General features: G+C 29.7%; 1 protein-coding gene across 6 annotated transcripts in view; it reads right to left on the bottom strand.

Moving 5' to 3' along the window:
• Nucleotides 1-317: 317 nt before the first annotated feature.
• Nucleotides 318-11,364, bottom strand: part of LOC107440882 (uncharacterized) — a 134,061-nt gene continuing 123,014 nt past the window's right edge. For all 6 annotated transcript variants that reach the window (XM_043050953.3, XM_043050952.3, XM_043050951.3 and 3 more), the window contains exons 6-12: nucleotides 10,130-10,183; nucleotides 6,996-7,218; nucleotides 5,963-6,005; nucleotides 5,742-5,783; nucleotides 3,931-4,035; nucleotides 2,393-2,477; nucleotides 318-657 (exon numbers count right to left, since the gene is read on the bottom strand). In XM_043050953.3, coding sequence (XP_042906887.1) covers nucleotides 574-657; nucleotides 2,393-2,477; nucleotides 3,931-4,035; nucleotides 5,742-5,783; nucleotides 5,963-6,005; nucleotides 6,996-7,218; nucleotides 10,130-10,183 — 636 coding nt within the window. In that variant the 3' untranslated portion in view covers nucleotides 318-573. The remainder of the gene's footprint in view (nucleotides 658-2,392; nucleotides 2,478-3,930; nucleotides 4,036-5,741; nucleotides 5,784-5,962; nucleotides 6,006-6,995; nucleotides 7,219-10,129; nucleotides 10,184-11,364) is intronic.

The raw sequence follows: 11,364 nt of genomic DNA, 5'->3' as shown, positions 1-11,364 counted from the left end.
TATATATCCTGTCTCTAAGTATAGTGTTGAGTTACATCATACGGGTTACAACTTGTTATCAGTTGAGAAACCTAAATAAAGTTTCACAGTAGAATTAGCAATTAATTCATGGAGGAGGTATCCATATCCATTGCATTGAAGTCATTCTTTTTTGCAACTCTAGTGGGGATAATTTTAAAGCTGGTTGTTATATTTAGATGTAGAGACTCTTGACTTCTGTATCCCATTATTACTTAAATTGTTGTAGAAAGTTCAATGTGTGGCGAATTTCAATCTTATTTATTGTTTCAGGTGTTTAAAAATAAATCAAGACACTATTTTTTTTTTTTAAATATTCTTTATTGTAAAAGAATTGCTTCATATTTTTTTTAAACTTTCAAAATATCTAAACAAAAAAAAGCACAACAAACAGCATACACGCACTCCATGTTCAAGACCAGCTTGTCGGTGGAGTGACGGTATGTATTGCAGTTTCATAAGAGAGGGATTATCTCTCATTCTCTCAACAAGTTCAGTTTATTTACAAATCCCAAAAATAAAACTTCCATTCCAGAAACATCCTTCCTGGTCTCATCACGTACCATATTGAGAAATGGGTGTACTAGGCACTTCTCGGACATTGGCCTTAGCTACGAGTTTTTCTAGAGTTGTTCTAACCTGAAACAGTAAGAATAATTTAGAATATTTTATTGAAAATAGAGAGTACTAGTACATCATAATGTTATATAGTAAAGCCCATCTCCTTAAAAAAAGGCTTTGTCCAAAATGATTTCTGATCTAATATTTGGGCATTCAGCTATTTCTGGCTGTCTCAAAAATGGCCGAGGATTTGAAAATAAAATAAAGTTCGCTGAGTTCTATTTAAAAAAAATAACTAAACTAATTTGTTGTAACAAGTTTAAAAACTTGTTAAAAAGGTCAATTGATCGCATTCATCAATAAAGAAAATATAAAACATTTTCCACTGCGTGTCGGATCATTCTAACTGAAATGCAGTTACAATTGGAAAAATAAGGTATGGTTTGTTGTGTTCTGCTTGAGAAATGAAGTGATATGTTCTGAAAAGTTTCAAAATTGGTAAAATGTTTGTGCTGCCCTTTTTTTTTAAAAAAAAAAAAATTATAATGGCATACAAAATAACGCTCATGCAAAGTAACAGGGAACATGATATATAAAAAGAAAGAAGTAACAGCAAGAGAGGAAGTCAATGTCCTTGAAGGAATGTCCAGCACTCGAAAATTCATTTTACCTCAAAGTCTACACACAGAGCTGAAAATCTCATCAAAGATTCCTGTACATGACTTCATCTATCTCACAGATGTTGCAAATTGAAATCAAAAATACTAATACAATGAAGATGGTTTGCCAAGAAACCTCGACAGCTTTTTCAGAGAGTTTATACGAATTATCTCTGTCCAAGTTATTCCAATTTCTTGAAGAAAAACAAACATCAAGTGTGCTATATTCTCCCATTTTGTTTCATTAGATTTTTGACATAAAGTTTTGTGGAATAAAAGACGTTATAAATATGTGCTGCCCATCACATTCTAACTAAAATAAAAAAAAAAGCCCGCGTGTTAGCTATTTTTCTTCTCAGATTCTGCCATGTCGTTACTGCAAGTAAAGGTTATTTTGAAAAGATAGTTTTAACCAGTTACGTACCATTTATTGATGAACTTCGTAACTAGTTTTAAAAAGTATCGGCTGGTTTTCCAAAGCATGAAACAGTATAAACTGTACTTTTCTATTTCCTATTTTTTTCCACAATCATCGGTCATTTTGATAGGACAGTATACAGTTTCTGAACACATTGCTATTTATTGGTTTAAAAAATGGAGCCCTAACCTTCATGAATCCCTGGTCCACAGCGGACTATTGAAAGAATTTATTTTTACTCCCAGACTACGAAATCTAACAAAAACAAATTTTACTCTAAATAGTAATACTCTTTTTCAACGCATTTGGTCTCGTGGCATTTAAACATTGGGCAATTTTTCAATATAATTTTTTTAATCTAAAGAACTACTTTTTCAATTCATATTTTGGGAATACTTTGTCCCGATTTTTTTGAATTTTTGGTTTTTTGAGAGAAAGTGAAGGAAGATAAATGGGACTCAGTTATTCAATTATTATTAAATATTAGAAACTTGTTTGCATTAAACCTGTTCTGGGTAACAAGTTTTATAAGCATAATATGCAATACTTTTTTTAATTCTAGAGTACAGAAAGTGTTAAAATTAGTAGTAAAACAAAGATTTTGAAGAATTTTTTTTAAGTTTTTGAAAATTGATTGCGTAGTTTTTTTTCCTCCAGAAAAACCACATCATAGGGAGACATTTTATACCCGGAAGCAGAACACACTTTCAAAAAAATATCTGACTAAAATGAGTACCTCTGCTAGACTCTGTATTCTATCTTCTAAGCTTTTAACTACATTTGTGAAATCTGTTGGAACAAGCTCACTAACTGCTTCAAACCTGCAAAAAGAAATATAAAATACTGTATAGAATAAATTGAAATCATTAGAAATTAAAATGATTATAAAATATACATATAAAGTCTGTTTTTGTCACTATACACATAAATTGCGACAACTTTTTTCTAGGTTGAAAAAAGTTGTATTTCAAGGGAACGAAAACAGATTTTATATGCATTATTGAAAAAGTTCTTGAGCTTTGATGAAAAGTTCTTTGATGTATTTCTTGTGAAATATTAAATTGCGATGCTACCAATGCTCTTCACTATGATCGGAGATCAGACAAAACCGCGAATAGGTCTAAACCCGAGCATTTCATTAATATCCATTTCCATAATTTTATCTCCAAAAATACTATTGCATAACAGTTTGCTAGAAACATTAAAAGTTTAAAACCTCTTGTTCACTATAAGTTGATTTCTTGTTCACTTCAGGTTTGGACAAGAGCCCAGTATTCCTTACATTAATTTCATTAAAAGTTATGAGCCATTGCCGGTATCTACCATTATGCTATTATAATCACAATTTTAAAACGAATCACAGAAATTCCACTTATACTCTAAAACCGCATCAAATTCGTAGTGAGAAATGCCCGCCCCCCCAAAAAAATTTTGAGCGACGTCCTACGGGGTGTGTGATTTCTTCATCAAGAAAATTTAAAATAAAATAAATTGGCAAAATTAAACAAAACTTTTTTTAAAAAAATAAATAAATGAACTGCATTGATGTTTTTATTAAATGCATAGTGTTTGATCAGTTCTCAATAAAAACTTAGATTCCAAATATAACTTCTTTTTTTTTTAAATTCTTGGTTTTGTCAAACAACAGATAGGATCCTTATAAATTCAAATACTATTAATAGATAAAGAGGTAAAAAGAGAATTTGCTCAACGTCACAGTTTCTTTAAAAAAAATTCTTCTCTTGGAAACTACCTTTCCTCCCTCTAACATTTTATCCCCATATGTTTGAAACATTGTTTAAAGTGTTAATTTACATTATTTAATGTAGAATTTTTTTAATTTGCTGTAGATTGGAAATATTTAAATTATTTACTAAGGACCCACTCTTTTAGTAAATAAAGATTCTGAAAATTTGGATCTTGTTCTAATGAAATATAAGTAGCTTTTAAGTATGACGTACTAAACGCCAAAATTCCTGGTTCCCTAGGGTCCGTAGTTTCCGAAATCTAGTCTTGTGGGGGAATTACTCGGCAATATTACCATTTCGCTGCAACTGTTGAAAAGCACAAAATTGCTTTGAAGAAATTCGTTTCTTCAATTCATTTTAGCTTAACTGCTCCAAAAATAAACAGTTACAAAACTAGGCATTTTTCACGAAATTGAAAGAGTGGAATTTGTCACGTTTACTTCACAGTTAAAAGAATCTAACAAATAGAGCTTTATCACAGGGCAGCCGGAATTTTTGAAAAAAAAGAAATGCATTGAATGTTTACCTTGGAATGTTGTCGGCGTAGAAATCATCTTTAATTAGAAGTTTCTGATGTAGGAGGTGAATTCGGTAGAGAAGAACAGTTGTGGAAATAAACAGTATTACTAATCTGAAAGTAAAATGAGTGAATAATTTAGTAATTAGTCATTTAAATAATAATTTTGTTAATCATGGTAAAGTAAAATATGTTTATATTGTCATTATTTGTAGTTAAATAGAAAATAATTAATATTTAATATAGTTATTTTAATGAAATATCAAGGTTTTAATTAAAAATGTAATTATTAACTTTGCTTTTTTATGTAAAGTAAAACATTGCCTCAAGAGTCCGTTGTGGGTCATAGACCATGGTTCCACAATTTCGTGACCAGCGGCATGATTGTGGTTATGTGGTCAGCCTTATTAATTTCACAGACAAGCTGGAACACATCGAACTGAAACCGGGTGGGCTTCAGGTCGCCTCTGGAGATTGAACCCTAATTCTTCACATTGCCAGTTCAGTGCTTTAACCATAAAGCCAGCTTTTTTTTTTAATGTAATAATAGAAAACAATCTATTTTTTATAAATTAACGGCCCAAGTTTTCACTTAATGATTTTTTTTATTCATCACAAAAAAGGAATTAGTGTATGCAATTTTACTCTACAAATATTTTTTGTCACAAATTAAGGTAACCAGGCGTTCAAAAAATCTTGAGGGCAGACCTCGAATTTTAAAAGTTGCCCTCAAAGAATTTCAAAATCGTCGAAGACAGAAAATGGTCTCAAATCTGTATATATATCCTCAAATGTTCTTGAACTGTCCGAAAACATCTAATCGTTTTTTATATGCATTGAAGTATCAAAAAATAAATAAATCGGAAGCTTTGTTATATAACTATTACGAATAGTATTACTTTTCGATAATTTTTTTCTATTTTTCGAGAATTTTAAGAAAATTATTGAATAAATTAAAAAAATAAGAAAACTTAAACCAATTCTCATAATTTTCAAACTTAACAAACAAAACTCATAATTTTTCATTTTTTTAATCAACACAAGTTTGATGCTTAGTAAGAATTGAACTAAAATTTAAGAACTATATAGATATTTTATTTCATAACAATGAAGAATCGGTAATTAGTTATTATCAATTCAGGAAATTTTAATTTATAAAAATCTGCTTAATGCAAAATAAAAAAAACACTATATTCAATATTTTTAATCTGAAGTTTTTGATAATCAATTGATATTTAATGTATTGATCAATTCTGCTCATAAATCATTCTAAACAGTTTTAATTTAAAAAATCTACTAAAGCCAAAAACTAAATTTAAAAAAAGCAACATATATTTAATATTTATAATGATAATTTATAAATAGTAAGAAATATATTGATAAAGTAAAATAAATAAAGAAATGAAAACTTCATAAAAATAGTTTGTAAGTATTACAATAATAATTGCTGCAACATTTTTCACAAAAATTTTAGTTTGAAATATAACAATTTTGAAAAAATAATTTTAAACATTATTTTTTTTTACAAAAAATATTAATGCGCCACCTATCAATCCGTTAGATAATTAAACAGTTTAAAGTAAGTTAGATCGCATCGTTTGAAGTATAACAATATTGAAAAAATAATTTTAAACGTTATTTTTTTTACAAAAAATATTAATGGCTCCACCAATTAATCCGTTAAATAATTAAACAGTTAAAAGTAAGTTGGATCGCATATTGGGACAATATCTGCTTGCTATTTTTGTATAATGAGTGGCTTCAGATATAACATTTTCTAAATAACTAATAATATCCACATTAAAGGCATGATTACTTACAGAAACGTAGACACCATAAATAGTAAAGAAGTTCTGGATACTCTGCAAGAGATAAAACTCCATCAGATATTTTTTTTAAGCTATATTTATTTTTAACTAACTTTTTGCAAATATTATTATTAATAATATTTTTAAAAAAATCTTAGTTAAAAATTTGTAATTGTTTCAGAGACACTTTTGCTTTTTTACTCTAAATAATATAGTTTTTAAATAATTCTCACCTAGATAATTCTTTCACTAATTCATCTATTTTGATCAAATAACCTAAAATAATATTAAAAAAAACAAATTAAATAAGAGTATATAAAATAAAGTATGCATAAGTTTATAACATATGTTTGAAGCTTTTCCCTTTCATTCTTATTTACGGGAATAATTAAATTTCTTTATATTTCCTCTTCGTCTATTTTATCTCCGAAATTGGATTTATGAACATAAACTCAAAGAATTCAAGTTAAAACTCGCTTTCGTGGAGGACATTTATTTAAAGGAAACTTTCCTACATTTGTGTTACATAGAGCGGAAGGACAGGAACACTTTGCATGGCAAGACCAACAACAAAATTCGACTAAAACTCACACTGTAAAAACTGTGGTGTAATACCCATCCGAATTTGGAATTGTCTCCAAGTTCCCCATAACAAATCAATACTTCTAGGGAAACCGTGGTGGCTCAAGGGATAGAGCGCTCGCCTCTCAATGAGGTAACCCGGGTCCGATTCCAGTGATGGTTGGTCGATACGAATTCTGCACCCGGTTCGCACCGACCTCAGTACTAACGAAAAATATCCGCAGTGGTTGACGGATCATGGGTTAAAGTCCTTTTTCCGTCAGGCTAACCGTGTGAGGTTTTCCTCTCTATTTAAGGCAAATGCGGGTTAGTTCCATCACAAAGTCCACCAGGAAGGCAAATTTCTCCTAATATTTGATCCAGGAATTCCCTTGTCTTCTGGATTGGGTTCAGAAATACAAGGCTACGGAGTTGAACTTTGGTGGTCGTGAACTCAAAATTGAATCGTCTGTTCAACGACGGTTATATAGATAAAAAAAAATACCTTAAGGGGTACTGAATTTGAGATTGATCGTTCTCTGGTTCAGGTCAAAATTAGTGTATGAATGAATGGGTCCTCCCGATAAAGTGGGCTGTGCCTTATTTTGGAATCATGTTCCGTCAATTTTATCAATGAGTGATCAATCTGAAATGTATAGTATATGGCCTGTCTTCGTCATGAGGTGATAATAGAGTGTTCTTTACCTTTAGCGAAATTGAGGCTGCATTTGGAAAGGATGGCACTTGATTTGAGCAGAGGTGCTGCTGTTGTGGTTGTTCTCTTTTTGGGGAAGGGGGAGGTGAGGAGGGCTGTTTTGATGGGCGACACCACTTCCGGCGTGGTGGCCATCTCAGAGGTTGTAGGCACTTCTTCGGACGCCATGTTGCCAGATGCTCCACTGCTCATCGAAGATTCTTCGTCTGCAAACTGTAATAAAAATTTAAACAATGATTAACATAAAATCCTATTAAACTCAGATCTACCCACCAATTTCATATCCAACTTTCAGTATTTACTTGAACCGATCAAAAACGAAAATAATTCCCACTGCTCAGCAAATTTTTCTTTTGTTCCTAATTAACTATTAAATTTGTTCGAATCATAACTGTGGAAGGAAAAATGTTCTTAGATATTATAGAGATTTTGCACTCCTCTCCACCTGGTTTATTTCTCCCGTCCGCTTAACCCTTTAACTATTAAATATATTTTCCATAAATTTTTTTTATTATTTTGTATTAATTTAAATCAAAACAAGTAAAAAACATTATATTTGGAGTTTTAGTAATTTATGATTATGAGACACAGGATGAAACACTGTTGTCTTTTTCTACGTAAAATCTTTCAAACACGGCTTACTTCTAAACAATAGTTTTTAAATTTGCACTTATTTTGATCTAAGAAAAACAATTATTCACCATTAAAATTTCTTGATTACAAAATCAATTGTTAATAAATATTTGAATATGAATGTAAAAAAAAATTTCAAACAACTTTTTTTTTATATTTCAATGCAATTCCGATAATCTAAAAGATTTTTTAATAACTATTAGGCTGTTTTTTATAATTAAAAAGTACCAAAATATATTTTTGCTTGTAATTTGATCCCCAGAAAAAATATAAAAAAGAAACACCGGTGTCCCATTAGCGTCAAAGGGTTAAACAGATAATTACTCCGCAGCCTTTGACTTGTCATTCATTACTTTAAGTTTGTGTTTTTCTTGGGAGGCTCTTCCGCTGGAACTTAACTGCCGAAGAGGTGGAAAAACTCTTAATATGCTTTTAATCCTTTTCACAAATGGCTGATATTTACTCTATTTGACACTATATTTCGATACATCTAAGACATAAGGCAGTAATCCAATCAGAATTTGATAAATAAAGTGCGCAGTATTTATATTTTCTGTTAATCTTTTTCTCCCAAAATTATGCCTATACAAATCTGCATTCAACAGTTTTTGAAAGATATTTAATATTTATTAGTTTTTTGATAAGTATTTATTTTATTTTTTTTTAGTTTTCATGCAATTAACGCTTAAGAAAATTTTTAGCGTCATCCAATTAGATTTTCATAAATTTAAACTACAATGAGATAAATTTTAAAAAATCTAAAAAATGAGAAACGTTGTTTTAAATTAATTACTCAAAACCACAAATTGCATCATTTTATTGCTTTAAATTCTTGTGGAAAAATTCATAGAAGTTTTAAAAGTAATCAAACGCTATTTATCATAATCTAATAAAGCGATTCCTTTTTCAAAAGTATTGCGCTGTTTAATAATACTATATTATCAAAAGTTTGTTGGTTACTGCCATAAAATATCGAGAAAGTGGATCTAGTTAGGGGGAAAGGAGAAATTATCCAGATGGACAAAATTTCTATAATATTTAAGAACATTTTGTCATTGTCAAAAATTTAAATCAGTATGATTCGACTTCATTGTTAGCTCAAAACCTCAATGCTCGTTTGATAATTATACTAATCAAACATAGTGCAACAGATTATATTCAACTATGAAGAAACATTCGTATTATATTAACAAAGAATATGTACAACATTTGCATTTAAAATGCTTTAAAGATGGTTACATATGTTTTAGTAAGTAGTATAGATTAAAGATCGAGTAGAAACTACATAATCCAGTACAACATCAAAACTTAAAGCTTTTTACTTAAAAAGTATTTTTTACGATATAGAAAGCTTTATATTTTTACTGTTAAATGTTTTTTTTTAAATATAATTTTAGATATTTGGTCAATATTCAACGGTTAAGTATGAAGCTTAATGTCAGAAGTTTTAACCAGACCTATGATCATTAGCGTAATATGAAAAGAAAAAAAAACGCGTTTAAGATTTGTTTGTACATATTTAGCCAATTATTATCAATAATATAGTGTAAGCTGCTAAAATACTTCCATTTTGTATTTAATTATTCAAATGATTTAACTAATAAAAGAAACAATTTAAAAATTTTATTAATTAAACTGTGATGTGAATATTAATGTAATCATTGCTTAAAAATGCTTTTGTTTGCAATAGCTGTGTTTTTACATTTTTAGAAAAAGGAAAGTTTTACTATTAAGCAGTGGTAAATAGTTGTAAAAACATATGTTTGTATGCGGTATCGTAACTGCAGATAAAACTAACTTTATGATTCTTAGTATTAAAAAGAAATATAATAATAATTTGCTGTCGTATTTTGTTGATATTCTTAATGGGGATTGGTAGCTGGGAGCTGCCCCACGACCGTTAATGGTTAATAAGATCTTATTTTCAGGCGAGAAATGTATTAACCCTTTAATGGGCCCTTTATTTCTAGTAAAGGTAAATTAAAGTATTTTTGGAATTGAAATTGTTTTAAGAACAGTAATTGATATATATATAAAAAAACTCATTTAGTTTATAAAAATGCCATTTTTTTGGTGGTAAATATATTTAACATGACCTATTAGGAACTTACTGACTTTTATTTTTCTTTATTTATAAAATAAATTCCTTAAATGCTACAAACTTCAAAAGGAATTATGTATTTTATAACTTTTATACGTTTTTTGAAAGTGACAAATGGTTACCAATTTTATTCAAACTCATTTCAAGAAAGCTGAAGTTATTGAAAAATGGAAACCTAAATTAAAAGTGGTAAAACGTGGTGGTAAGTATACTTACCACGGCCTTCAAAAGGGTTAAAATATGTTTATGCATTTATTTTTTATAAATCTTAAACACTTTAGCACAGTTACAGTAATATTTTCAAATTACAATAGTATATGCATGAACATGAACAATAAGTAGTCAAAGCTACATGTACGGAGGAAAAAATTAATTTTTATTTTCACTTACCAGTGCAACAGCTGGAGAAATTTCACTATCACTGTCGTCTGGCAAACCTAGACCCTGTAATGATTGAAGAATATGTCTTTCAATTTTTAAATATGAATTAAATAATTTGATTTCTGCTAGTAAACTATTATGTTTTACTATTTTTAATTTATTTATCCCTAAATTCAACGAACATGTGAGTCGAATAAAGTCTTATAAATGTCTAATATGAAAATTGATAACAAACGAGATAAAATAAAATTTCAGAGTGTTTTTTTCCCCCATAAGTTATCAGATAAATATTATCACAGGTACAGCGTTGCAGGCAACCCAGAAACTTTAATCAAATAAATTTTATTGATAAGATTAATAATTTTCTTTCATATTCTTGTTCTAAATTTTAAAAAAATGGAAAACCATTGTGAAATAAAACGCAACCTTTTTGTAGCATATATATTTATTATTATTTCACTGTTTGAGTGATGCAATTTAATTAAAGTATTCACTTATTTTGATGACGGAGATGCTAGCTAGTCAAAAAATGGTCGAAATTCTGATTGACAGTAAATTCTATTTCGCGATAACATGTACTTGCAGCGTTCATGGAAACAGCCCATCTGTTGACCAATACATGAACTACAAATTCCATCAATAAAATTATATTAATACTAAATATTTGGAGCGTTGGTGACTTAGAGAATTGAGCGTTCGCCACCCCATAAGGTGACCCGGGTTCGATCCCAGCTATAGCTGGTTGATTCGAATTCCGCACCCTGCTAACATCGATTACAGTGCGGACATAAAATATCATCAGTGATAGACGGATCATGGGTTAAAGTTCCCTTGTCGTCAGACTAACCGTGGAAGGTTTTCGAGGTTTTCCTCCCCATGTAATGCAAATGCAGATTAGTTGCATCACAATGTCCTCCACGAAGGCAATTTTCTCCCATTACTTGATCCAGGAGTTCCCTTGTCTTCTGGATTGGGTTCAAAATTACAAGGCTACGGAGTTGAACATTAGTAGTTGTAAACCCAAAAAATTCGGTCGGCTGTTCTATATGGTTATAACATAAAATACTAAATATTTGCATATTTGGCTTAGAGAGCACAATAATAACACACATAAGGTTCAATGAGCAACTATGCAAGTTTATTTCAATTTAAAATATGTTTTTTCCTCATTTAAATTTAACTTTACAACACTTTTTAGCCTATTTTGCCATCATAACACAGAGTTCAACTGCACGTCGAAATCA

The sequence above is a fragment of the Parasteatoda tepidariorum genome, chromosome 2 (genome assembly GCF_982258835.1).
Source record: "Parasteatoda tepidariorum strain Cologne lab strain chromosome 2, Ptep-v5.0, whole genome shotgun sequence".
Lineage (NCBI taxonomy): Eukaryota > Metazoa > Arthropoda > Arachnida > Araneae > Theridiidae > Parasteatoda > Parasteatoda tepidariorum.
The sequence above is the reverse complement of the archived record's forward strand: the minus strand, read 5'-3'. Positions and strand labels throughout refer to the sequence as shown.